Source organism: Sus scrofa, chromosome 15 (genome assembly GCF_054392235.1).
Source record: "Sus scrofa isolate SSC_HxYL_T2T_F1_AM1 chromosome 15, Sscrofa_HxYL_maternal_Yorkshire_Landrace_v2.0, whole genome shotgun sequence".
NCBI lineage: Eukaryota > Metazoa > Chordata > Mammalia > Artiodactyla > Suidae > Sus > Sus scrofa.
In genome coordinates, this window is record NC_139397.1 from 96,459,237 (window position 1) to 96,486,956 (window position 27,720).

Sequence of the window (27,720 nt, forward strand, 5' to 3'; positions counted from 1 at the left end):
CAAATTGGAGCTGCAGCCACCGGCCTACGCCAGAGCCACAGCAATGCGGGATCTGAGCCACGTCTGCATCCTATACCACAGTTCACGGCAACACCGGATCCTTAACCCACTGAACAAGGCCAGGGGTCGAACCCTCAACATCATGGTTCCTAGTCGGATTCATTAGCCACTGAGCCATGATGGGAACTCCTATTTTTTTCTTTTTTCTTGGAAATATTACTTTTGAAAGCCCTGTTCCTTCTACTCTAATTGGAACACTTCCTTCCTTGGCTGGCTTCAGAACTGCTTGCTTATGACTCTTATTCCTCATCATTTAGGAAATTCTTTTTACTTTCCTTTTATGTTGGCTCCCCTATTTTTCTGCATCCCTTGTTCTTTTATTCTTGGCTTATTATTTTTATTTTAGCTTTTTAAAAAAGTTCTTGCTTGTACGATGTTTTTATTCTGCCTTCACATTTGGTTGATACCTTGGCCATATGTAGAATTTTAGGTTGGCAAGATTTTTCCTTAGAATTTTGAAGGCCTTGTGTCGTCCTTTAGCTTTGGAGTTGCTGTTGAGACATTCAGTGTCATCTCAATCCTTTGTATGGTTGGCTCTCCACCCCCCCCCCCCCCCCGCCTTTTTTTCTTTTTTCTTTTCTTTCCTTTCTCTCCTCCCTCCCTCCTTTCCTTTCTTCCTATATGCCTTGAATAGATTCTTTAACGTCTCTGTACTTGTTTTCTCATCTTAAAGTAGGGATTTTTTGCACTTGCCTTTTAGGATAAAGCTTTTATGCAAGTCCCTAGCACATAGTAAGTAGTAAGTAAATGTTAGCCATTATAATTTTTCTTTGAAGTTGCTCTCTGCTGTCTGCATTTTCTATTTCTTCTCAGTTCCTTTTTTGTGGCTTGTTTTGGCTTTATATATTTGAGGCTTTCCTCAAATACCTGTTGATCTCTGTTAACAATTTATATTTAAGAGTGAGGCACAAAAAGCTGTTGGAGCAATGAGGGACTTTTTGATGTGATCTTCACTGTAGACTGATTATATATAAGCTGTCTTTTTTGGGGGGGGCATTGTCCCACCTATCCCTACCCTCCACTAAAATCATCAGTGTTTGTAGGTCTTGTCTAGTGAGAAGATATCCTGGAGGGACTTAATTTAGTTGCCAGTGTTTGGGAATTGAGGGGGGGGTACGTGCTGTGGGTCTCTATAGTCAATGTGCACACTTTCTCTTAGCTTTCATTTAAGCATGACTTCCACCCAGGGCCCTCTTCCCTATTCTGTGCTTGGGTCCTGAGTCAGAAGTCTTTCTGATTGGGTTTCTCTGGAGGATGAACCCCTGTATCCTGCCAGATTGGGGGCAGGCTTGTTGTCTGATGCTAAACAGACTTTCATTCAGTTCTCCTATTTTTAGTCCTTTATCTCACCTCTGCCTCCTGTCGTACTTGGTGCTTCCAGTTTTGGAATCTTCCTAGTTTCTGTGATGCAAATGTATTGATTTTCTCCTCCACATGCTCTTAGGTTTCAGTGTCCTCTGCCCTACTAAGTCTGCTTTTCATCTTACAGAAGTGGGTTGGCATCTCTGGTCTGCTCTGGTCTCCTCTTCCATTCTTTGTGTTTTTCTGAGTTTACATATTTTCTATTTCTTGACTGTTATTTCAGTGGATTTTTTTGGAAGGTTGCAGAGATAAATATGTAAGTTCAGTCCTTCATGTTTAAGTGTTTGTCAGTGATCTGGTATTACTTCTTTCCTTTGAATTTTTTTGAAAAAAAAAAAATGCTGACACTCTACTCCTTCAATAAATATTTTTGATGCTATGAATTTAATTTATTCAATATGTTGAAACTACATCAAGCTTATTAAATTTCAGGACCTTAGAAGTCAGGTACTGGGCATTATGTTCTGTGTGCATGTGTGTGTGTTTAAAAGAAATCCCACCATTATCATATGTTTTAAGTATTCAGTAAATTATAGTCAAAGAATTAATATCTTTATTGGCTGTGTTTTTAACTTACTCTTTCATAAATTCCTAGTTTTCACATGTTAATGAATTTACCTGACCATTTTGTCATTTGGAGTTGCTCAGCAAATGACTAAACCCTGACACTGAAAATATTATGGTATTTAATGTGTCACTGTCATCAAAAGTTGATTTATCATTTTCAGGGTTTGTGGACACTGTAATATTTTTCAGGTTTTTTTTTAAAATAATAATTAACCTAATCACTTTCAGACAATGTCAGCCTATTCTGCTTAGATGTCTTTTATGAATTGATTACTATTCCCATAGACCCACACTGTCCAGTAGAACTTTCTGTGATGATGGAAATGTTCTGTTATTTTTATTGTCCAATAAACATGGTAGCCACTAGCCTCATGTGGCTATGGAGCACTGAAATGGCTAGTGTCACAGTGGGAATTGAATTAAAAATTTTATTGAACTTTAGGTGCTCCCACTGTGGCCCAGTGGTATCTGTGGTGTCTCTGGAGTGCTGGGACATAGGCTCGAACCCTGGCCCAACACAGTGGGTTAAGGATCTGGCATTGCTACAGCTGTGACATAGATCACAACTGCTTCTTGGATCTAATCCCTGGCCCGGTAATTCTATATGCCATGGTGTGGCCAAAAAAGAAAGAAAGAAAAGAAAGAAATTTTTTTATTTAACTTCAATCAATTTAAGTTAAATAGCCATAGGTGACTATTAGCTACCATGTTAGATAGCATAGTTTCACGTAGATCATTGTTCTGATAGAATGTGCTCAGTTTTTAGTTTAAATTATTTTATGTTGTCAGTCATTTGAGTTTATGTTGTCAGTCATTTGAGTTTGAAATAGTGTATCCAACTGAGGAGTAGGAGTTTGCTGAGTTATCTTAAGTCTCCTTAGTATAACTAGAACTACATTTTCCTTTGGATTTACATAAGAATAAAAGTATGTAGATTGCTGTTTCAGAATTGAAGATAAAATGTTATAGGTTGGTATTTCATGCCTGTTTTATTGGAGTATTTAGGGTGCTGATGAGAGATTGAAAATGCAAGTTAAAGGTGAAGGTACCATTTTGGAACTTCAGAGATTTTTCTCCCATCTTACAGAAGAAAGGAGAAATATTATTGGAATCAAAGTCTGGTTCAGATTTAGAGTTTTTGTATTGCTGAAGACAGTCATGGTAATGTTTTGTTTTGCATTTTTAATGTTTGGATGAAAATACTGTGTTTGTGACATCAGACTGACTTGTGATTAATTCAGGTTAATTCAGAAAGTTTCTTTTGAATAAGGGATGAAGAATAATTATGTAAATGTTATAAAATTAATCTTTGGCTGAGTAGAATTATGCCATCAGTTGAGGTCTGTGGTAAGTTGATTGTTATTAAAATGATCAGAATTAAGTCAGTTATTTTTTAGTAAAGAAGTAAATTCATAGAGCTGGAAACATGGCTTTGATTATAGAACATTACAAGCTTGCTTAATCTTTTTTAGTGAAACAGCCTTTTGGAATGATGATTAGTACAGTTACCAATGTATGTGTAGTTTAGCAAAATACACCATATTTACTATTTTATATAGTACTATGATTGTTAATTAACAAGTGAATATTATATAGTATTATGATTGTTAACAACTGTTAACAATTATTAATTAGCAACTGACTCTAGATAAGACACATTAAACATTTCTTTCAAATTCTTTTTGTCCTTCTGAAGGCCTTGATTGCCTCTTAGTCTTTCATTCTCAGCAGACACTTTGTCCTCCCATTTCATAGAATATGAGCACTCCCTCATTTTCTTGTCCTTTTCCCTTAGCAACTTGCAGTCATCACTGATTCTGACCACCCTTTGCAATTACAATGGAAAAAGTGTTCTGTTTCCTGATAAAAACAGATGCTTCCACCTGTGCTCTTATTGCATTCTTCTTTATCTTCTCATAGATCTTGTATGTCAGTTATTCTACCTGGTTCTTGTCGTTTCAGCCTGTTTCCACTGTGTTTCTTTTAAAATTATAGTTGATTTACAGTGTTGAACCAATCCGCTCTACAGCAAAGTGACCCAGTCATATATATATACATATACATACACACACCCGCACACACACCCACACACACATTCTTTTTTTAATATCATGCCCTGTCCCAAGAGACTGGACACAGTTCCCTGTGCTGTACAGTAGGACCTCATTGCCCATCCATTCTAAATGTAATAGCTTGCATCTACTAACCCCAAACTCCCTCTTCATCCCACTCCTTCTCCACTCCCCCTTGGCTACCACAAGTCTGTTCTCTATGTCTGTGAGTCTATTTCTGTTCTATAGATAGGTCATTTGTACTATAATTTAGATTCTACATATAAGTGATATCATATGGTATTTGTCTTTCTCTTTCTGACTTCACTAATAAGAGAATCTCTGGTTGCATCGTATTTTTTTTCTCTTTGTGTTTTAATGAGCTCATTTTTTTTTTTTTTCCCATCATTGGGTTTAGATACCTATGTAGTAGAAGGGAGTTGGCTCATAATTCCCTTCTTCCTTTTCTTCTCAGTCTTCTTGAAAAGTTCCTTCCTTCCTAGCAATCTGTGTTTTACCATGCCTCCATGACTTTGATGCATGCTGAAGTTTGAGAACTATTTTGAGTCCATGATTGTGGTTCAGTCAAGAGTTCATTATTATTGTTACAAGTTGGGAGCACAGGTTATAACATTTCGAGGACTGTTAGTGTATACTTACATAGACATAGAGGAATCAACTTTTGGTTGGGTGAGATGCTGTTTAAACATTCAAACAATAATTGTTGGTGGATTACTTAGGATTAGGTTTTGGCTGTTATGGAGTTATAGAAAACCCAAAATAGCAATGGCTTAAAAAGATAGAAGTTTGTTTGTTTGTTTCTTCCTCTTCTTTTTTCTTTTCATTCTTTCTTTTTTTTAAACAAGTAGATATAATCTAAGTTTGGTGACTGTATGATTATCAAAGGCTTAGGTGTCTTTACTCTTCTTATTCTCTACCATCTCTGCCACTTGTCTTCTACGGTTGTTCAGTTTGGCTACTGTGGCTGTAATTATCCTTTTCATATTCTTTTTTTTTTTCTTTTCACATTCTATTCAGCATGAGGGAAAAAAAGGAAAGGGCATATCTATTCCTTTTACAGAAACTTCCTAAGCAGTTTCATAGAATGTTAAGTCCCATTGGCCAGAATTTAGACATTGGTCACACCCAGTTGTAAGAAAGCTTGGGAAATAAAGTTCTTATTTCAGGTAGCTGTGTGTGAAGATACAGGTAATAATTTTAAAAATTATATAACATTACATGGTTTGGATTTACAATAAATGATTTACTGGTTCCTTATTTTTAGGTGGTTATGTTGCTTATAAAATTTTTGTTCTATAAACAAAGTGAAAATAAATACTTGATGTATTTAAAACAGTGAATTAGTGAACATAAAAGCTAAAACATTAGGATATTGAGTATTTTTGGAGAGAACTTTGAAGTAGTAAAAATAACATTTTGAGAGTTTTCCCTGTAAAGAGTGGTGGAACTAAGCAATAGCTTATAAAGTTTGGACTTTAGTCATCTATTAAAGAAAATAAAGAAATAAGCAGTACTTCTGACTTACATAAACTAATGTGGTAAAATAAGTGTGCATAATTTACATTTGTGTGTATACATACTATAAGTTTCTTACATTTACTGGCGTCTAAGTCATACTAATTTTTTATTATGGAAATGGTATCTTTCACTTTAATTTTGTTGTTGTTGTTCTTTTCTAGGGCCGCACACGCAGCATATGGAGGTTCCCAGGCTAGGGGTCTAACTGGAGCTGTAGCCACTGGCCTACGCCAGAGCCAGAGCGACGTGGGATCTGAGCTGTGTCTGCGACCTACACCACAGCTCATGGCAACGCCAGATCCTTAACCCACTGAGCGAGGCCAGGGATCAAACCTGCAACCTCGTGGTTCCTAGTAGAATTCGCTAACCACTGAGCCACGACAGGAACTCCTCTAACTTTCACTTTAAATTGACTCATTCTTTTCCTTTTCCTGAGCTGTTATTTAAGTTTAGAAAAGAAATAAATAAAAAGTTATGTGTGAATATACATATGCTTTCACTAGGCTTACTAAATACTTCTCTTGATTTACAGGCCTTTTTACAGATGTGTAATCTGCCTATCAAGGTGGTTTGCAGGGCAAATGCAGAATACATGTCTCCATCTGGTAAGTATTTTTAGTTTTTTCCCCCTTCTGTTCATATTCTGCATTGATAAAATTTGCTGTGATAGTCTAGCCTGTACCTAGATTTTTAAAATACTTTTTTTGTTTGTTTCTTTGTTTTGTATGTTTACCCTCTGAAGAATTTTTCCCATGGTTTTATAAAGTAACACCTGTAAACTTGACAATCTTGGGCCGCATATCTATTCATTTCAATTCTGTGGACAGAGATAATTACTGGAAAGCTATGGAAATTGTTTTAAATAGTAGATATTAAGAAGGTACATACTCTCAGATGTCCTTCAGTCATATTTACATAGGACTCTTTCCTCTTTAAGAAACAGATTTCACAGAAAAAAATAAAAATCATTAAAAAAATAAAAAAATAAATGCACACAGCTTTCTGTATCTCAAAAAAAAAAAGAAATTTCAATGTTAATGAATCCATTCATTATTAAATATACTGCTTAATTATATTCTCTCATGATGCTGATGGAAGAAGAGAGATTGTGGAGTGATTAAATTGTCAAAGATCTTAATCTCTGAATGTTTATAGTTTCTAATTCTTTTTGTTTTATTTTGGTTTAACAGATGTTTTGTTTAGTTTTTTTTTGCTTTTTAGGTTCACACCCAAGGCATATGGAGGTTCCCAGGCTAGGGGTCAAATCGGAAATGTAGCTGCTGGTCTACACCACAGCACAGCAACATGGGATCTGAGCCGCACCTGAGACCTACCCCACAGCTCACGGCAACACCAGATCCCTGACCCACTGAGCGAGGCTAGGGATTGAACCCACATCCTCATAGATATTAGTCTGATTCATTTCCACTGTGCCACAATGGGAACTCCTTGATAGGTTTTAAGATACTTTTAAATTAAGGTTTTAGCCTTTTTGCTATTTTTTATAATCAGTATTGCTTTTTCTGTGTATCATTAGGATACAGTTTTAAACAAATTGATTCAGATAATTTTTCTTTTTTGTTTTTTTTTTATTACTCAATGAATTTATTGCACCTGTAGTTGTATAATGAAGATAATTTTTCATATAAAAATATAGTGCCACCAAATATGATGAAGGAATATTAAGTAGAATTGGTATGGGTTATTATAATTATGGTTTTGCTAGAGCAGTAGTACATAGAATCACTGCTTTATGACTAAATACATTGAATATAACTGATTGGTATAAGTGTGTAACATTGCTTTTTAGGGAGACATTTATCAATCTCTTCATTATGGTATTAACTTAGGAATAACTTGTGTCATTAAAGAATGAGGTTTTTTAAAATCATAAAATCTTAAGGGTGGTACCTAATTGTCAAAAGTTGTGAGGACACCCTCTATTCACACTGAAAACTCTATATGAATACCTCTACATTTATAGGTTTATGATTATACATTTAAAAAATATTTCCATAAATGAATTTTTAGACTTACAAATATAGACATACTTTAGATTCTTGGAGGCTATTAATTGACTCATTTTGTTTTAATTTTATACATAGATTTTATGAACTTCACTGAATTCTGCTGAAATGAATTATATTGGATTCTATCCATCCTTCTATATAGTCATACAAAAAGAATATAGGTATACATATAAAAAAGTTAGTAATCTAATACTAAAATTAATATATTTGGCAAATCAGGAGAAGCCATATGGTTCTTCCATCTATTTCCCAATATGATTATGCTGGATGTAGTATTACCTAGGTAGTTATCTGTCTTTATAGATTCTATGAAAGACAAATAAATATTGTAGAGACTACAATACGTACATATATATGTATGTGTTATATGTATACACACACACACACACACCCACACATTCATGGGAGAAATCTCCTGTAGGTAAAGACAGCACTTTTTATTAAGGTATTTAAATTTCATCATGTCTCTAGTATTATTTTCTTTCGTCATATGATTTGGGTGACCATGGGAATGTTCTTTTTTGTTTGTTTGTTGTTTTGTTTTTAGGGCCGCAAACGTGCCATATGGAGGTTCCCAGGCTAAGGATCCAATTGGAGCTACAGCTGCTGGCCTTCACCACACCCACAGCAACATCAGATCTGAGCCAAGTTTGCGACCTACATCACAGCTCATGGCAATGCAGGATCTTAACCCACTCAAGGAAGCATGGTTCCTAGTCGGTTTCGTTTCCACTGCACCATGATGGGAACTCCTATTTAATTTGCTTGTCTGATCTTGTTGGTAGATTTTTAAAGCAGAGAGCATCATGGAATAGTCAGAAGACTGCTTGGCTAAGAGGAAATTTTTGTTCTGACCCTTCTTTAACAATTGGGAAATTTCATTTCTCTTTTTTGAAGCTCAGTGACTTCATCTGTAATAAGAGGTGATGGATTAGATGACATCCAAGGTCCTTTCTGTTTCTAATATTCTCAGAATCTGTAAACTTGCTTCGTAACATCTTGCTTTCTTTAAAAATAAAAGTTCTAAAAATGATTATTCCACGTAAAATGAAAGGTGGGGCCCTCAATTTTCTTTTAAGACCTTTGATTGGTGCAGAGAAAAACTGTCATATTGTGCTTTTGCTAGATCACCTCCAATGATAAGGATATAACATTGGCTCCACTTTACATCAGGCTAGTGACAGAAAACATTATTCACTTCTAATTTGTTGCCTTGACTTTTATATATTTCTTTATATTTAGAGATGTCTGAGTATTCCGTTGACTACCCGCACTGCTTCCTTGCTTCAGAATCTATAGTGCTCAAAGTATTTTTAAGAAAAGAAAGAAAATACAGGCACACCTTGGAGATATTGTGGTATTTGGTTCCAGACCACCACAATAAAGCAAATATTGTGGTAAAGTGAGTCACATGGATTTGGTTTTGGTTTCCTAGTGCATATAAAAGTTATGTTTACACTATCTTGTAGTCTGTTAAATGTGCAGTAGCCATTGTGGCTTAAAAAAACAATATGCATATCTCAGTTAGAAATACTTTATTGTTAAAGTATGCTAACCATCATCTGGGCCTTTAGTGAGAGTCAAAATCCTTTTAGAGTCAAAACTTTTTTTGCTGGTGCAGGGTCTTGCCTCTTTGTTGATGGCTGCTGACAGATCCCCTGGTAATTGCTGAAGGTTGGGGAGGCTGTGGCAAGTTCTTAAAATCAGACAACAATGAAGTTTGCCTCATTGATGGACTCTTCCTTTGATAAAACAATTTCTCTGTAGCATGCAGTGCTGTTGCATTTTACCCACAGTAGAACGTCTTTCAGAGTTGGAGTCTATCCCCTCAAACTGCTGTCGCTTTACCAACTAAATTTATTGATAATCTAAATCCTTTATTGTCATTTCAACAGTCTTCACAACATCTTCGCTAGGAGTAGATTCCATTTCAAGAGAAGGCTTTCTTTGCTCATCTATAAGAAGCAATTCCTCATCCTTTAAAAAGTTTTATATTTATGCTAAAATAATGAAAATGTTCAAAATATTGTGAAAATTACCAAAATGTGATACAGAGATGTGAACAAATGCTGTTCGAAAAATGGCACCAGTATACTTACTCAACACAAGGTTGCAAATCTTCAATTTGTAAAAAAAAAAAAAACGCAGTATCTGTGAAGCACAATAAAGCAAAGTACAATAAAAGAGGTATGCCTGTATAAACTTTTTTTTCTTCCAAGAACTCCAAATTGGTTATTGAAAATGAGAAATACACTGTGCTTTCAAAATGTTCCACCCCCAAATACTCTTCAGTCTAGGCATTCATTCTCAAATAGTTTTCATTCTCATATCATATAATTTCAGAGGACCTGTACTATCTCTAGCAACAGAGTAGTTACAAAGACTTTATCCTAATGCTTATGCAAATAAAAAAATTTTTTTCTCTTTTGCAAGACTTATAAAGCAGTAGAAGAAAGGAATGTGGAATTCAGTGTTTTTATGTTAGCAAATGGAAATGTCTTCTAAATACATCTGTTGAGTAGTTGTGTTCCAAAAGGCCTGCCTTTCCTTTGTAATTTTATCCTAAGGATGCAGATGAAGCTTTTGTTGGTGCTATGCACCTCATCCATTACCCTCAGGCTGTCTGAGTGAGAGAGGAGTGAATCTATTGAAAAGGGCCTTGAAGAAGCCTGCTGTTAGTGTGAACTCTATTTGAACTAGGTCTGACAAAGTTTTATCCTTTAGCATCTGAAGTAGACTTTAGAGACTATTTGTTCTCATCATCTCTGATAATTTCATCAATTATTAGTATTTGTGAAAATGAAACACTACCATTTAAATGTGGCTTTTATTTAGAGAAGCCAGTTTTTATAAGCATACTACTTGTTCTTTTTTCCTCCTGTGTTGGGAGCATATTTTGTGTTAATAATTCATAATCTAGCATGCCTTCAAAGATTATTAATTCTCTTAATTCTTGATATTTTTGAATCAGAGGCATTTATTAATACACTATTATATGTTTAAACAACTGACCTGGATGGGTATGAGATTTGAAAGTAGAGAATGTAAAAAAAAAAAAAAAGTATTTATAAATGTAGTTTAAAAATGGATTGATTCATTGTACTCAGAAGAGAAAGCCCAGCTAATTTTAAAATATTTTCAAATCTATCAGTGGTCATGATCCAGCGTCCAGGCCTGATTCATATAATTTGAATTAGTATCTACTGCTATAGTGATTTGTTAGTATTGGTTCTGAAAAGGGAATTTGTGATCTATTATTATATACAAGTGAGAACTCTCGAAATGAATCACCTTTTTTTCTTTTGTTTTAAAATTAGTAATTAGTGCTTAAAAATTTATAGAGTTTAACATACACATTTAACTTTAATTTTCAAAAGTCATAGTGTTGTGAAAGTCTGTATTAATAAAACATATCTTGGTTTTGTGTTGATATCCTTTTTAGCACAAACTTGGATTTACTGAGAGTGTTTTCATATTTTTTTCCCTCTCAACAGGTAAAGTACCTTTTATTCACGTAGGAAATCAAGTAGTATCAGAACTTGGTCCAATAGTCCAATTCGTTAAAGCCAAGGTAATAAAATAGATATTAAATGCATTAGATTACAGTTACTCTTAAATAAGTCATTCATCATTCTTTAGTGTGTCTTAACATTTACATTGATTTTTAACCTAGTTTTATAAATTGCCGATATAAACTACTGGAGAAATATTTCTAAAGAGTACTTTTTTTCATACTGTAAGTCAATGGCAAAAGAGGCCATTTGATCTTTACAAAATGATAATTTTCTAACTCATGAGCATTTTGGTTATAATGATAATTATCAGATTGTTGTAAAATAGGTTAACCTTTAAGAAGAGAGTTAGAGAATATGTTTAGAAATTGAATGTTCTAATTTATCCATTTGAATTATTCATTTTAGATTTTAATAGTTATCAAACAGCAACCCCCATCAATATTTGGGGGGAACATCCTGACTTTTCTTTTGCATATGTAGAAAAATATAGGTCATGTGTTATTTTGAAACCTGCCTTTAAAAGTTATCAGTAAGTTTGGAAATTCTTCCATGTTAATGAACATAGATATTGTCCTCTTAAATTGTTATGTAGTATTCTGTTATATAAATGTATTATAATATATTTACTTAAGTTTTTATCATTGGGCATTTAAGTTATTGCCAATTTTTTGCTATTATTGAGTGCTAAGATAAATTTTCCTGTATATACATCTTTGTACACTTCTCAGACTATCTCAGATAAATTCCTGAGAGTGATGTTACAATGTTATAAGGTATGCATTTTAAAAATCTTACAACAGATTATCAGGTTGAACTTAAAGCTTATGCCATTTTATGCATCCACTCGTTACTATAATGTATTAGAATTTAAAAATCAGTGTGTATTTCCCTATCCTTTACTAATAACATTTTTAAAAAACTTTGACTGCTTTATAAGTAACATATGTCAGTCTTTGGGAATTTATTTCATTACTAAGGGTAGTTTCTTAAAAAAACAACAACAGAGTTTAGTGACCATCCTTGTTTTCTTCTTTTGTGAAATAATCAATAATGTAATTTTGTTCATTGAAAGATACATTCTTACAATGCCAAGTAAATACTATTTATTAATATTTTGTAGCAATAGCAGAGTATTAAGTATTTTTTTATATAAAATAATTATGTTTTGGGATCTTTTTAGAAATTAATTCATTGGACATTTGCAGTAAAACATTGATGCTATATGTTAATTGGCGGTAAGATATCGAAAGTTTTTGTATATTTAATATGATGTTCTTTTAAATTTTTTTAAATTCCCTTTAGGGCCATTCTCTTAGTGATGGGCTGGATGAAGTCCAAAAAGCAGAAATGAAAGCCTACATGGAATTAGTCAACAATATGCTACTGACTGCAGAGGTATAATAGATAATAGGCCTTGAAAATAAACTTTTTCTCTCATAAAGATAATTTTTCTTATGAATTATTTTAAAGTTATTGAAAAGTAGGAAATTAATCAAGAAATTCTAGGGTTAGTGTGGTTTCCCAGTTATTTGATCAGTATCTTTGAACAAGTTGCCTGACATTTTCAGTTCTAGTTTTTCTGTTTATAAACAGGAGTGGTTATTGCCCACTCATTATTTTATTTTGGCCTTGTGAAGTTTACTTAAACAATATATGTAAAATACTTTAATGGTATTTAGAGATGTGTTTTTTGAATAAGAGATATTTTTATAGGTACCACCATTAAGTTGAATATTTCTATATAGCAACATTACCCAAGGGGGAAGAAACCCCTCACATATGTGACTTTTATAAAGTTGGCTTATAAAAAATTACCCTGATAAGAAATAACCTTCTTTATCTATTTTCTCTTTGATATTTTAAAGTTTTGGTGACTGTTTTTTTTTTCCCCCTCTAGTTGTATCTTCAGTGGTGTGATGAAGCTACAGTAGGGGAGGTGAGTGGTTCTGCAGCATTTATCTTAATTAAAATTTAATGAGAAAACACTTTTGCTCAGAATCATAAGTCCCTGCTCATAAATGAAACATTGTGGTTTATACCATTAGTGATATAGTTTTTCACTTACTTTAGTTTTGCTTGCACATACATTTTAGGGAAGCTATGTGTCATTGTTTGATATAACTGGTTGTAAAGTACATAAAAGTTTATATATTTTTAAAGGGAATGGTTTAAAATTTTAATTTTTAGATTGCAAGCTATTTTGTGTTTTCTAAAAATGTATCTTCCTTAGAATTCTATCTGTGAAACCAGGTTTTGTTTTTAGAAAGAATTAATGTTTTTAACATCTTTTTGCTTTAGATCACTCATGCTCGGTATGGATCTCCTTACCCTTGGCCTCTGAATCATATTTTGGCCTATCAGAAACAGTGGGAAGTCAAACGTAAGATGAAAGCTATTGGATGGGGTAACAAGACTCTGGACCAGGTCAGTTCAGGCTGAAGTTGATAAAACCCTCGAATTTTAATGCACTACACTTTTTTTTTTTTTTTTTTTTTTTGTTGCTGTTGCTATTTCTTGGGCCGCTCCCGCGGCATATGGAGGTTCCCAGGCTAGGGGTTGAATCGGAGCTGTAGCCACTGGCCTACGCCAGAGCCACAGCAACGCGGGATCCGAGCCGCGTCTGCAACCTACACCACAGCTCACGGCAACGCCGGATCGTTTAACCCACTGAGCAAGGCCAGGGACCGAACCCACAACCTCATGGTTCCTAGTCGGATTCGTTAACCACTGCGCCATGACGGGAACTCCACTTTTTTTTTAAATTTTATAATCCTTTTTAAAAAATCCCAACATAATAAAAAAAATTAACAAAACATTTACTTATTTTCTCTGACATGAAGTAGTTTTTTTTTTTATAAAAATCACACATCCTTATTGTAAAGCAAATTATGTAATATAGAAAATTTTGAAAAGGAAATAAAAATTGCCTGAAATCATACCAGCTATAAATTGCCACTGTTAATTATATGGAAAACATTCTTCTAGGTGTCTCTTGATAACGTTTTCCTTAAATGGGATCATATTATACCTCCCACTCTATAACCTGATTTTTTTCCCATTCAACAATACATTGTGGGCATTTTTAATGCCGGTATAGATCTACAACATCAGAGCTTTAGAAAAACCAACCCTATTAAATGCAGTGCTTAATATATCTGCTTTTCTTTGGTCTTAAACTTATTAAAGTAGCAAAATTTAAAGTATATGTCTTTTCAGGGTCATGAGTTTGAACATCATTAAGCTAATTTAATGTTTCTTTTTCAAGGATACCCCTAGTCTTAGCCATCCAACTCATTGATGTGTGCTGTTGACCACAAGTGGGATTGGGTAAATGAGTAGGGATGGAGTAAATAAAATCTTATTTCCACTAGCAGAAAAATAATTCAAATGCTTTTACTCATGGTGGGTCAGCAGTGTTAAATCTTTATGAAGCAGATTCTTAAGTATCTGTAAAGTCATTGGATTATGTGGATTCAGGAAAAACATCTTTGTAGGGAGTAGAGTTTGAGATTAAAACTTTCTTGATAGTAATCCTTTTAGGTAAGTTAAATGTACTTACATTTAAAGGAAATTTTCTCTCAATTTTCCTCCTATTTCTTATATAGAAAGTATTACTTATGTTCTGTATATGGTCTATAGTCTGATTTAAATATACTATAAAAATTTACCTAAATTTTTATTTTTATTATGATACAAATTAAGTTTTAGGCACATTTTATTGCTTTGCTAATTTAAATTTTTTTCTTGGGGCCTATTGCATGTGTTAGGTCTTAGAAGATGTAGACCAGTGCTGTCAAGCTCTTTCTCAAAGACTGGGAACACAACCATATTTCTTCAATAAGCAGTAAGAATTTTATTCTTCTTAGTTATTCTTTTCTATATTGTTATTTTATTGTACATATCATATCACAGTTATTTTAACATAGAGGAATTGTTTTATCAAGAAATATTTATGAAAAGATTTAATTTTACTAAAGTTCATTTTTGTGCTTATTAACCATTTAATTTCTTGACTATCAGGCACAGCACTAGCTTCTGGGAGACCAAGATTTCTAAAATGCAGTCCTAGCCATTAAGAATATTCTCCTGAGGGCAGATGTGTAAACCAGTCATTATTATATGATATGATGGAGGTTATACTAGAGGTAGTTCAAGGTATTTTGTATGAAACTATGCCATCTCGACAAATTCTAAACTTGCAAAATACTATTAAAACATGAAGTGTAGGAGTTCCCGTCGTGGTGCAGTGGTTAACGAATCCGACTAGGAACCATGAGGTTGCAGGTTCGATCCCTGGCCTTGCTCAGTGGGTTAAGGATCTGGTGTTGCCGTGAGCTGTGGTGTAGGTTGCAGACACGGCTCAGATCCGCGTTGCTGTGGCTCTGGTGTAGGCTGGCAGCTACAGCTCTGATTCCACCCCTAGCCTGGGAACCTCCATATGCTGAGGGAGCGGCCCTAGAAAAGGCAAAAAGACAAAAAAAAAAAAAAAAAAAAAAAATTGTATCCTGCTACTTTGCTGAATTAACTTATCAGATTGAGTAGTTTTTGTGTGGAGTCTTTAGGGTTATCCTTTATCTCTTCTTTTGGCCACACCTGCTGCATGTGGAAGGTCCCAGGCCAGGGATCAAATCCAAACTGCACAGCTGTGGCAATGCCAGATCATTAACCCATTGAACCACTTAGGAACTCCCTTAGGGTTTTACTATATATATATATATATAGTATCATGTGATTTGCACACAGTGACAGTTTAATCTCTTCTCTTCCCATTTGGATACCTTTTATTTCTTTTGTTTGTCTGATTGCTGTGGCTAGGACTTCCAATACTACATTGAATAAAAGTGGTGAGAGTGGGCATCCTCGTCTTTTTCCACATTTTAGTGGGAAGCTTTCCTTCATTGAGTATTGTATTGGCTATGCGTTTGTCATATATGGCTTTTATTTTGTTGAGATATGTTCCTTCTATACCCACTTTGAGTTTTTATTGTGAATAGATGTTAAATTTTGTCAAATGCTTTTTCTGCATCTGTTGAGATTATCATGTAGTTTTTTTACTTCTCTTTTATTAATGTGGGGTATTACATTGATTTGTTTTTGTTGAACCATCCTTTTGAACTTGGGATGAATATGGCTTGGTCATGGTATATAACCTTTTTTTATGTGTTACTGGGTTTGGTTTGCAAAAATTTCATTGAGAATTTTCGTATCTCTATTCATCAAAGAAATTGGCCTGTCATTTTCTTTCTTGGTAGTGTCTTTGTCTGGTTTTGGTATTAGGGTGATGGTGGTTTCATAAATTGTCTTTGGGAGTGTTCCTCCTCCTTCAGTCTTTTGGAAGAGTTTGAGAAGGATCTGTATGTTTGGTAGAATTTGCCTGTGAAGCCATCTGGTCCTGGACTTTTGTTTGTAGGGATTTTTTTTTTTTTAATTAAGTATTCAGTTTCATTTCTAGTGATTGGTCTGTTCAAATTATCTATTTCTTCCTGATTCAGTCTTGGTGGGCTGTATATTTCTAGAAGTTGTCCATGTCTTCTAGGTTGTCAGATTTCTTGACCTTTAATTGTTCATAGTACTCTCTTAAGGTTCTTTGTATTTCTGCAGTATCAGTTGCAATTTCTCGTTTTTCATTTCTTATTTCGTTTATTTGGGTTCTCTTTTTTCTTCTTGATGAATTTGGCCAGGGGTTTGTCAATTTTGTTTACCCTTTCAAAGAAACAGCTCTTGGTTTTATTGATTTTTCTTCTATTTTTTTAAAATCTCTATTTTATTGATTTCCTCTCTGATCTTTATGATTTTCTTCCTTCTGCTGACTTTAGGTTTTATTTGTTCTTCTTTTTCTAATTCTTTTAGTTGGTAGGTCAGGTTGTTGATTTGAGATTTTTCTTGTTTGTTTGAGGATGGTCTGTATCACTATGAACTTTCCTCTAAGAACTGATTTTGTGGCATCCCATAGATTTTGTATTGTATTTTCATTGTCATTTGTCTCAAGGTATTTTTAAATTTCCTTTTTTATTTCTTTGTTGACCCATTGGTTTTTTAGTAGCATGTTGTTTATCCTCTATGTAGTGAATTTTTTCTCATTTCTTTTCCTGTGATTTCTAGTTTCATGCCACTGTTGTGGTCAGAGAAAATGCTTGAAGTAATTTGTATACTCTTAAATTTGTTGAAGTTAGTTTTGTGCTTCAGTGTGTGGTGAATCATAGAGAATGTACCATGTGGTGAATCATAGAGAATGTTCCATGTGCACTTGAAAAGAATGTATATTCTGGGTTTTTTTTTTTTTTTTTTGATGTAAAGTCCTGAAAATATCAATTAAGTCTAACTGTTCTGTTGTGCCATTTAGGATATCTGTTGCTTTATTGATTTTCCGTCTAGAAGATCTGTCCATTGATGTGAGTGGAGTGTTAAAGTCTCCTAAAATTATTGTATTGTCATCAGTTTATCCTTTTATGTCTGTTAGTATTTGTTGTGTATTTGGATGCTACTACACTAGGAGCATATTTGTTGATTAGTGTCTATCCTCTTGACTTGATCCTTTTATCATTAAATAGTCTCTTTTATCTTTCTTTATGGCCTTTGTTTTAAAGTCTCTTTTGTCTGATATGAGTATTTTGATTCCTGCTTTCTTGTCATTTGCATTTGCATGAAGTGTCTTTTTCCATCCCCTGGCTTTCAGTTTATATGTGTCCTTTGCCCCAAGGTGGGTCTCTTGTAGGCAACATATTGTAGTCTCTTTTTTTTCTTTTTTTAAAAATGTCAATATCCTATGTTTTATTTTTGGAATTAGCAGAATTAAGACTAGAACCTGTTGTTTTCTGGAGGAAGTATAGGCTCTTTTTTTAAAAGTCCAATCCAATACTCTGTCTTTTGATTGGCACATTTAGCCTATTGACATTTTAGGTAATTATTATTAAATATATATTTATTACCTTCTGTTTTTGGCTGCCCCACAGCATATGGAGTTCTTGGTCCAGGGATCAAATTGGAGCTGCAGTTGCAACCTACACCGTGGCTGCAGCAACGCCAGATCCTTAGCCCACTGTGATGGGCTGGGGATTGAATCTGTGTCCCAGCGTTCCCAAGACATTGCCAATCCCATTGCTCCACAGCTAGAACTCCTATTTATTTCCATTTTAAACCATGTATTCCACTTGATTCTGTGTTTCTCTTTTGTTCCTTTCTTTTTTTTTTGGTTAGATGATTTCCTTTTACCTTATGCTTGTGCCCTCTTTTTGTTTTTCGTGAATCTATAGTTTGTTTTTGTTTTTTGGTTGCCCCATTTTTCAAGTATGTTAATTTTTCTATGTCTGCTTGCTTTAGACGAATAGTCATATAGGCTCAAACACTAAAAAAAAAAAGGGTCTGGTTTTCTTACTCTGCTTCCTCACATTTTATGATTTTGATGTCCTTTTTTACATCTTCATGATTATCCTTTTGTGGTTCCTTGTGTTTATCATCACTTTCACAAATGGATTTTTGTTGTTGTTGTTTTGTTTTTTTAGGGCTGCACCTGCAGCATATGGAAGTTCCCAGGGTAAGGGTCAAATCAGAGATGTAACTGCTGGCCTATACCATAGCCACAGCAATGTGGGATCCAAGTGTTGTCTGAGACCCACACCACCATTCACGGCAGTAAAAGATCCTTAACACATTGAGCAAGGCCAGGGATTGAACCCACATCCTTATGGATGCTGGTCAGATTCATTACCACTGAGCCATGATGGGAACTCCAAATAGGGTTTTTTTTTTAATCTGTATACTGGCTTATTTAAATGATTATTTTTCAATTGTGATTTTCTCCATCCTGTACCTTCTGTCCTATTTAGATGAGAACTTTCAGTAATTCTTTTAGGATAGGTTTACTATTGCTGTATTCTTTTAGTTTTTGTTTGTCTGAGAAATTCTTTATTTCTCTTTATTTCAAGTGATAATCTTGCTGGATAGAGTAAGCTAGGTTGCAGATTTTTTCCCTTTTAGATCTTTGAATATAGCCCAATCTCCTCTGGGCTCTAGTGTTTCTGTAGAGAAATCAGTTGATAGCCTTATGAGAGTTCCCTTATAATTAACTCTTTGTTTTTCTCTTGCTGCCTTTAGAATCTTCTTCTTATCTTTAACGTTTCCCATTTTTACTATAATAAGTTTTGATGTAGGTCTGTTTGGTTTCAACTTTTTTGGGGCCCTCTGTGCTTCCTGTTTCAGGATATGTTTCCTTCTTTAGATTATTTAGAAAGTTTTCAGCCATAAATTTCTTCAAATACATTTTCAATCTTCTTTTCTTTTTCTTCTCTTTATGGAATCCCTGTTATGTGTAGATTGGCATGCTTTATATTATCCTATAGATCTCTTATATTGCTTTTTTTTTTTTTTTTTTCTTCATTTGGCCTTGTGCCTGTTGTTCTGATTGGGTGATTTCCATTATTCTATCTTCCAAGTCACTTATTTGTTCTTCTGCATTATTCACTCTGCTGTTCAAAGCCTTTAACTCAGCTTGCATCTCTGCAAATGAGTTTTCTAATTTTTCTTGGCTCCTCATAGTTTCTCGTTTCTTTTTAAAGTAATCTGCATTATTCTTGATAGCTGTTCTTATTTCCTTTAATATTTTCATTACCTCCCTTTTGAACTCAGTGTCTGTTAGACTGTAGAGGTCTCTTTCATTGCTTGCTTTTTCTCCTGTTCTTTTAAGTGGGAGTCGTTCCTGTGCTTCTTCATTTTGCTTATTTTTTCTTATTCTGAGTTTAGGGAAAACAATTATCTGCTGTAGTCTTGGAGGATTATTTATTTGTTGGAGTGTTCCTGGGTAGCTTGTGTGGGTTAACTAGTATGAGGGCTGCTTTTGGTTTGGATGCTTGCTGTCTCTTTCCTCAGTGTGTGCAGTTCATTATCCCCTTGATGGGGGTGTGCAGATGTGCAGCCTGCACATGCTTTCAGGAGTAGGGGCAATGGGCAGTGCCTATAGGTGGCACCTGGTTGCTGGGCCCTTGGCAATGGTGGCAACTACAGGGAGGTGGGGGAGGCACCCAGAGCCCTTGGCAGTGGCAACAGTCGGGCGTGTGTGTTCCCAAGGAGGTGAGGGCAACAGGTGGTGCTTGGTTGTTGGGCCCTCTGTGGTGGCGACCCTGAGGTGACTGGGGCCATAGGCAGTGCCAGGTCACAGGACTCTTAGTGGTGCCCACCTCTGGTGTCTGATATAGCTGTGGTGGTTTGCACCTGTCCCTGGAGCCTGCACAAGAGGCACCCTGCTGCCCAAGAGCCCGTATGTATGCAGAGAAAGAAGTTCCTATGGTGGTCCTACCTGCCACTTCTCTTACTCCTCAACAGTGGTGCCTTGCTTGTGGTCCAGGCCTCTTGCCATGGTCCCTTGGCTGTGGCACACAGCTCCCTAGCCCCCTCAGGCTGTTTCCACACAGCCAACCCTAGTTCTCTCCCAGGAACTAACCACTGAAGCCTAAGCCTCAGCACACAGCCTCCGCCTGAGTGTCTCAGAGTGTGGTGTACCAGGCAATGGTAGCGATTGTCTTGTGTTGTTCTCTTTCTGCTCTACCCTCCTCTGACCAGCTGCTACACTTTTCTCTGAGGCTTTGAGGCTCCTCCTCTGCCCCAGCTGATCTCCCCATCATTTACATGGTCTCCCAGGATGCAGATTCCTTTCCTCTTTCACAGCTCCCTCCCAGGAGTGCTGGTCCTCTCCTGATTCCTTCTCCTTTTTTCTTCTTTCTCTCTCTCTCTCTCTCTCTTTTTTTTTTTTTAATCCTTTGGTTCTACCCAGTTATGTGAAGGGTTTCTTGCCCTTTTTGGAAGTCTGAGGTCTTCTTCCAGTGTTCAGTAGATGTTCTATAAGAATCATTCTTCATGTAGTGTTTTTTTTTACTATGTTTGTGGGAGAGGGTGAACTCTACATCCTTTGATCCTGCCTCCCAGATTGATAATTTTTTAAAAGGTTTATTTGCTATTTTTTATTATGTCTTCATAGACATTCATATGTAGCTATGTCATACATCTTTTGGTAGAAATATTGATATTTGTAGCAAAAATGACTACAGCTGTTAGCTTGGAAATATTTTAAGTTGTATTAATGTATATGCTATATATCTGATTTTAAAAATAAAAGTCTCTTGATCTCCGAAGCAGAAAGGTCATAGAGTTCAAATCATGAAATCCTGGTAGGTAAAGCTTCTACAGCTGTGTTCTTATTTCTAGTGATGATTGCCATGCTGATCCCAGTTGTTTAATCTTTAATACAAAAGAAATATATCCAAATATTAGTATGTTATAGTTGCTTTTCTTTCTGATATAGGAATTCTTAGCTGGAAAACTCAGAAGGGGTATATTTTATTGTTTGAAGTGCATCATTCTGTCTTAAGAGTTAGTTTTGTTATGCAGGCTGTCTCCATGATAATAGATCTAACTTATTTTTCTCCTCATTTAAACTTGGTGTCAGAGTTTAGTAACCAGGCATGTGATTCAGTGAAAATATCAAAATGTGGTTTTTTTGTTTGTAAGGGTACAGTTATATTTAAACTTGTAATGGAAAATTCAAAATTTAGGATAAGTACAAAAACAAGTTTGCCTTTGAGAAATGAATTGGTATTAAGATGTAGGTTTTTTGAAATAATTGTACTTTATATGAGACTTAACAGTTTTATGCTTGAAGAATAGAATAGATTTGATTTTTGATTTTACCCAGTTGTTTAACTTATATTAGATTTTATTTCCCTGTGTATCCTCTTTTTACCCTCTAAAATTAGAACAACTTCTCTCTGAACTCACTTACTGGGCATGTTGAGAGGCCTCACGAAAGAAACTTAATAGCTTTACTTGATGAGAGAAAGGAAGAGGTAGGTGATGGAGATCTTGAAGTAAGAATAGTAATTGGGGGAGCTCCTTTCTTGGCTCAGGGGTTAACGAACCTGACTAGGATCCATGAGGTTGTGGGTTCAGTTCCTGGCCTTGCTCAGTGGGTTAAGGATCCGATGTTGCCATGATCTGTGGTCACAGACTTGGCTTGGATCCTTCATTGCTGTGTAAGCCGGCAGCTGTAGCTTCGATTTGGCCTCTAGCTTGGGAACTTTCATGTGTCACAGATGTGGCCCTATAAGGCAAAAAAAAAAAAAAAAAAGAATAGTGATTGGGGGAGTTCCCGTTGTGGCGCAGTGGTTAACGAATCCGACTAGGAACCATGAGGTTGCGGGTTCGGTCCCTGCCCTTGCTCCATGGGTTAACGATCCGGCGTTGCCGTGAGCTGTGGTGTAGATTGCAGACGCGGCTCGGATCCCGCATTGCTGTGGCTCTCGCGTAGGCCGGTGACTACAGCTCCGATTCGACCCCTAGCCTGGGAACCTCCATATGCCGCGGGAGTGGCCCAAGAAATAGCAACAACAACAACAACAACAACAAAAAAGACAAAAGACAAAAAAAAAAAAAAAAAAAAAAAAGAATAGTGATTGGGGAAAGAGGACAAAGACACTAAATGGTGGAAAGGGAAAAGGAAAGTGAGCTGGAAAAAAATTAGAAACGATACAAGGTAGATATTAACAGTTGTTGGCCTTTTATACTTCATAATGTATGGTATTGGTAGCTTTTAAATAGTTAAGTCACATTTGTAAAATCCTACTCAAAGCAAAGTCTGTATTCTGTTGTATGCAAGCCATCTTGCTGATGTGATATCTGTTAAGACACCTACACAAAGATTGGGTCATTTGTTCCCTTTCACCTGGTGAGTGTGAATTTGGAATAAAAAACTAAAACTTAAAAGTGATGCTTTTATGTTACCTTTTTAGAAGAAGTAGAAAAATATATGTTTTTTTCTAAATGTGATCAGGATAGAAAGTTATATATATAGGGAAGAAGTAGAAATATATATGTTTTTTTCTAAATGTGATCAGGATAGAAAGTTATACTACTCTAAAGCATTATAACCTCTTTGCAGGTCTGTCTTTTCCGAACAAAACCTATCGATTAAAGAAAAAGCTCAATAAATTTTGATTAAAACTAGATTGAATTTAATTAGAAATTGCAAAAAGGAGTTAGATTTGAAAAAGAAAAAATACTATTAACCATTAAGTAAATGGTAAAGTTTGAAAATATACCTTCATATATTGATAGGAAAGTATTTTGAAGAAATGATGCAAAAATTATACTTGGGAACCCTAAGGAGAAAGATTTCAAGGGAGGAATAGGATTTCATTGAGGTTTATTCAATTAAGAAATCAGCAGTTAAGAAAATTGGAGTTCCTGATGTGGCTCAACAGTAATGAACCCAACTAGTAACTATGAGGATGCAAGTTTGATCCCTGGTCTCACTAAGTAAGTTAAGGATATGGTGTTGCTGTGAGCTGTGGTGTAGTTCACAGATATGGTTTGGATCTAGTGTTGCTGTGGCTGTGGTGCAGGCTGGCAGCCGCAGCTCTGATTTGACCCCTAGCATGTGCTGCAGGTGTAGCCCAAAAAAAAAGCAAAAGAAGAAGGGAAAATTGCTCAAAACTATCCAAAGGGAAAATATGCCAGGTTGATGGTGAGGGGCTTGATTTACAAACTTGAATAGTAGTCTTAAAAATCAGTGATTGATGTATAAAAAAAGGATATGTAGATTGTTTCTATTAGTATGAATGCATGACAAGTTAATAGTGTACTAGGAATGAAAAATTGTGGAACACTCAGACAAAATTAATGTTTTTGAAACTAGACTCTGAAAGGCATTGAAAAGAGAAAGAAATGTGGAACCATACTCATTGAAGAAAACAAAAAAGATGAATGCAAAATATTTTTCAATAGTAAAGTTTAGAAAAACATTCCCGTTTTATGGTACTATTTTTGTTTTGATATTCAAAGGAGAGAATAGTAGATAACCAATGGATGTTAGCTGTTAATAGTGTAATAGGAATGATGCTTTCTTTTCTATTTCATTTATTCATTCAGCAAATAACCATTCAGTTCCTCAGTTACTTTTCTAAGAACTGGGGGTATAAACATATATTAAGTGTTACCTTTAAAGCACTTAGAGTATAATGGAGGAAACATTAAATAGTTATTGTGTGGTATGAGAAGTATGTGCCTTTTATTAATTCACTAATCACATATTTATTGAGAAACTATTTTTGGCTAGACATTGTTCTGGGTATTGGGGACACAGAGGAAAAAAGTAGATAATGTCCTGGTGGAAGGAGACAGGCAAGTATAAACAAATATTAGGTTCTGAGCGCCACTGGAGAAATAAAATAGGCACAATAAGCAACTGAATGTCCACTTTAGTTTGAGTGGTCAGGGAGGCTTTAAGATGTGACATTTAAGCTGTATTCTGAAAAACAAGGAGGAGTCAGCAATATGAAGTCCTGTCTAGGCTGCAGGACTAGTTGGTTCAAGGCCCTCAGACTGGCTAGTGTTTGTTATGTTCAAATGGAAGAATCGAAGTCAGTTAATAGTTTTGTGTTGAAAATGGTAAGAGATGAGGCTGAAGAGGTAAGCAGGGGCCAGATCATCTAGGATTTGTATGCTTTGGATAAGGAGTTTGGCATGTTAGTGTAAGTGAAATGGAAATTCATGGGAATATATTTTTGTTTGGGGTGGTATGATCTGGTGATATTTTTAAAAAAATAGCAGAAGCAATCAGAAGCAGGGAGGTACAGTAGGAGGCTAGTGCATTGATCTTAGTGAAAGATGATGGTGGCTTAGTTGAGATTAATAGATAAGTGATGCTATTCAGGATATATTTTGGTGGTTCCGTCTCACCAGGCTTGCTAATTGATATGGGAGGGTAGGGGAAAGAGAGGACTTGAGAGTAACTCAAAGATTTTTGGCTTGAACAGCTGATAGATGGTGGTGACTTTTATTTGGGGAAGATGAGGGGACAAGCAGGTTTGAAATGCTATTTAAGTAGAGATGTTATGTAGGCTTTTAAATGTACGATTGCGAACTTTAGAGGAGAGACTCCAACTCGAGATAAATATTTAGGAATTGGCGGCATGAATATATATATAAAGACATAAAACTGCAAGAGATCATTTATCAGTAGTGATCAAGGCCATATAGCTACTAAGTAAGTGGCAGAATTAGGATTTGATAGACCCCAAAATCTATTCTGCCAGACCAGATTACTGCAACATATTTTCACATTTCAGTTGGACTAATGTGTTTTTTCGATAACTTCATTGTTGGAGTTCCTGTCGTGGCGCAGTGGTTAATGATTCCGACTAGGAACCATGAGGTGGCGAGTTCTGTCCCTGGCCTTGCTCAGTGGTTTAAGGATCCGGCGTTGCCATGAGCTGTGGTGTAGGTTGCAGACGCGGCTGGGATCCTGCATTGCTATGGCTCTGGCATAGGCCAGCGGCTACAGCTCCGATTAGACCCCTAGCCTGGGAACCTCCATATTCTGTGGGAGTGGCCCTAGAAAAGGAAAAAAAAAAACTAAAAAAAAACCCCAAAAAACCAAAAAAACAAAACTTCATTGCTGTCAGACTGACAGCTATAATTAGTTCTATTTAATAATGATGGCATTTTCTTTTAGTAGTACCGTGCTAGTTCAGTACAACGCGCGGGGGTTAGAGATGCACACCTTCTGCTATAATTGAAAATCCATGTATATAACTTTACAACACCTGTGGTTCTGCATGTGCAGATTCAATCAGCCATGGGTTGTGTAATGTCATAGTATGTATTTATTGAAAAAAAAATCTGCATGTAAATGGACCTTCACAGTTTAAACCAGTACTGTTCAAGGGTGAACTGTAGTTATTTTAATATAAATTTGTGATGTTCCACTTACAGACCATTAGTAGCAAGGTAGATAAATTTCATCTTTTTGTTAGTAATATATAATTAAAGGGAAAAAAACCCTAGAAATATTTTTGTTAAAGCTTTCTTTATGATTACATCTTCTCCAGAAAGCTGTTTACTTTAAAAGCAGTAAAGTTAAAAGTAAATCATGTTGTTAATATGATTAGGTAATCAGGTATCAATTTGTTGTCCTAGCACCACAGTGAAATTCCTCCGCTTTGACAGCCTTTTGGTTATGCCTCTATTAAAGTATTTACTAAATTGCATTGTGGTAATTTGTGTTTTGTGCCCACATTTTAGAATATCTATCTTACTTGGTTTTTTTTTTTTTTTTTTTTTTTTTTTTTTTTTTTTTTTTTGGGCCATGTCTACAACATGTGGAAGTTCTGGGACCAGGGATTGAACCTGTGCCCTAGCAGTGACCTGGGCCACAGTAGTGATGATGCCGGATCCCTAACCTGCTGGGCCATCAAGGAACTCCCTATCTTTCTTGTTTTTATATATTTAGCATCTGGCTCAGTTCCTGGCATACTGGAGACCTTATGTATATATTTAGTGAATAAATTAGTGACTAATGAATAAAAGAATATTATTTATACCAATATTATTTTAACACATTTAAATGATACTTTTTAGAGAAGCAAGTCATACACACTAGCAAATGATAGTTTAAAAGATTTTTTTTCATATCTTATACCAGAAGCTCCAATAAAATAGAATAAATTCTATGAAGTTGGAGTAGGATTTATTTCTTATGTGACTTTTAAATAGTTGAATACAGTGTGTTTAAAAATAGTATATATTCTTCCACTGTTCGTGTTACTCTCGTTTCTGCTTTTGTTGTAGGCCTACTGAACTAGATGCATTGGTATTTGGCCATCTGTACACCATTCTTACCACACAATTGACCAACGATGAACTTTCTGAGAAGGTGAAAAACTATAGCAACCTCCTTGCTTTCTGTAGAAGAATTGAACAACACTATTTTGAAGATCATAGTAAAGGCAGCTCATCCGTTAGATTGTCGTAGAGTTATATGTTAGTTTAGTTATTATTTTAAAAAGTTTAACTTTTGAAATATATGTTACTTGAATGATATAATAGATAATGGTATCAGAATTTTAAAACCAAAAATACTGCTGTTCAAAACCTCAAAACAAATTATATAATGTATCATATACATGTACTTTATATTGTTATTTGTGTACACATTAAAATAATTTTGAATGATTTCATTTGATATGTTGTACCCTATATCTTGAAATTTTTGTTTTCTTGACACGTATATGCATATAAAAATAAAGTTAAATAACTGTATGGCTGGTGTATTTATTTCACATTTTTTTGAAAGCCACTTTTTGATCCTTTATATATGGAATAAACAGTGTCTTTTGTAAGGCAATAATTTGGTGAACCTGGTCATAAGAAAAATGTTCTTAACAATATACACTTAGATGATGCAGATGATTACCAAGTGATTAACTCCTGGAATGCATTACCATTTAAGCATTTTTTATTTTATTTTATTTCATTTTATTTTTTGTCTTTTTTTAAATTTTTTTTTATTTTTTAAGGCTGCACCCGTGGCATATAGAGGTTCCCAGGCTAAGGTTTGAATTGGAGCTACAGCTGCCGGCCCATGCCACAGCCACAGCAACGCAGGATCTGAGCTGTGTCTGCGACCGACACCACAGCTCATGGCAATGCCAGATCGTTAACCCACGGAGCAAGGCCAGGGATCAAACCTGCAACCTCATGGTTCCTAGTCAGATTTGTTAACCGCTTCGCCATGATGGGAACTCCGAGACAAGAATACTTTAATGATGC

General features: G+C 35.2%; 1 protein-coding gene across 2 annotated transcripts in view; it reads left to right on the plus strand.

Annotated features, from left to right (window-relative positions):
* Positions 1 to 27,210, plus strand: part of MTX2 (metaxin 2) — a 78,686-nt gene extending 51,476 nt beyond the window's left edge. For both annotated transcript variants that reach the window (NM_001044541.1, XM_084998345.1), the window contains 7 exon segments: positions 6,112 to 6,184; positions 11,104 to 11,180; positions 12,427 to 12,519; positions 13,022 to 13,060; positions 13,423 to 13,548; positions 14,892 to 14,968; positions 26,740 to 27,210. In NM_001044541.1, the coding sequence (NP_001038006.1) occupies positions 6,112 to 6,184; positions 11,104 to 11,180; positions 12,427 to 12,519; positions 13,022 to 13,060; positions 13,423 to 13,548; positions 14,892 to 14,968; positions 26,740 to 26,923 (669 nt within the window). In that variant the 3' untranslated portion in view covers positions 26,924 to 27,210.
* The last annotated feature ends 510 nt before the right edge of the window (positions 27,211 to 27,720 follow it).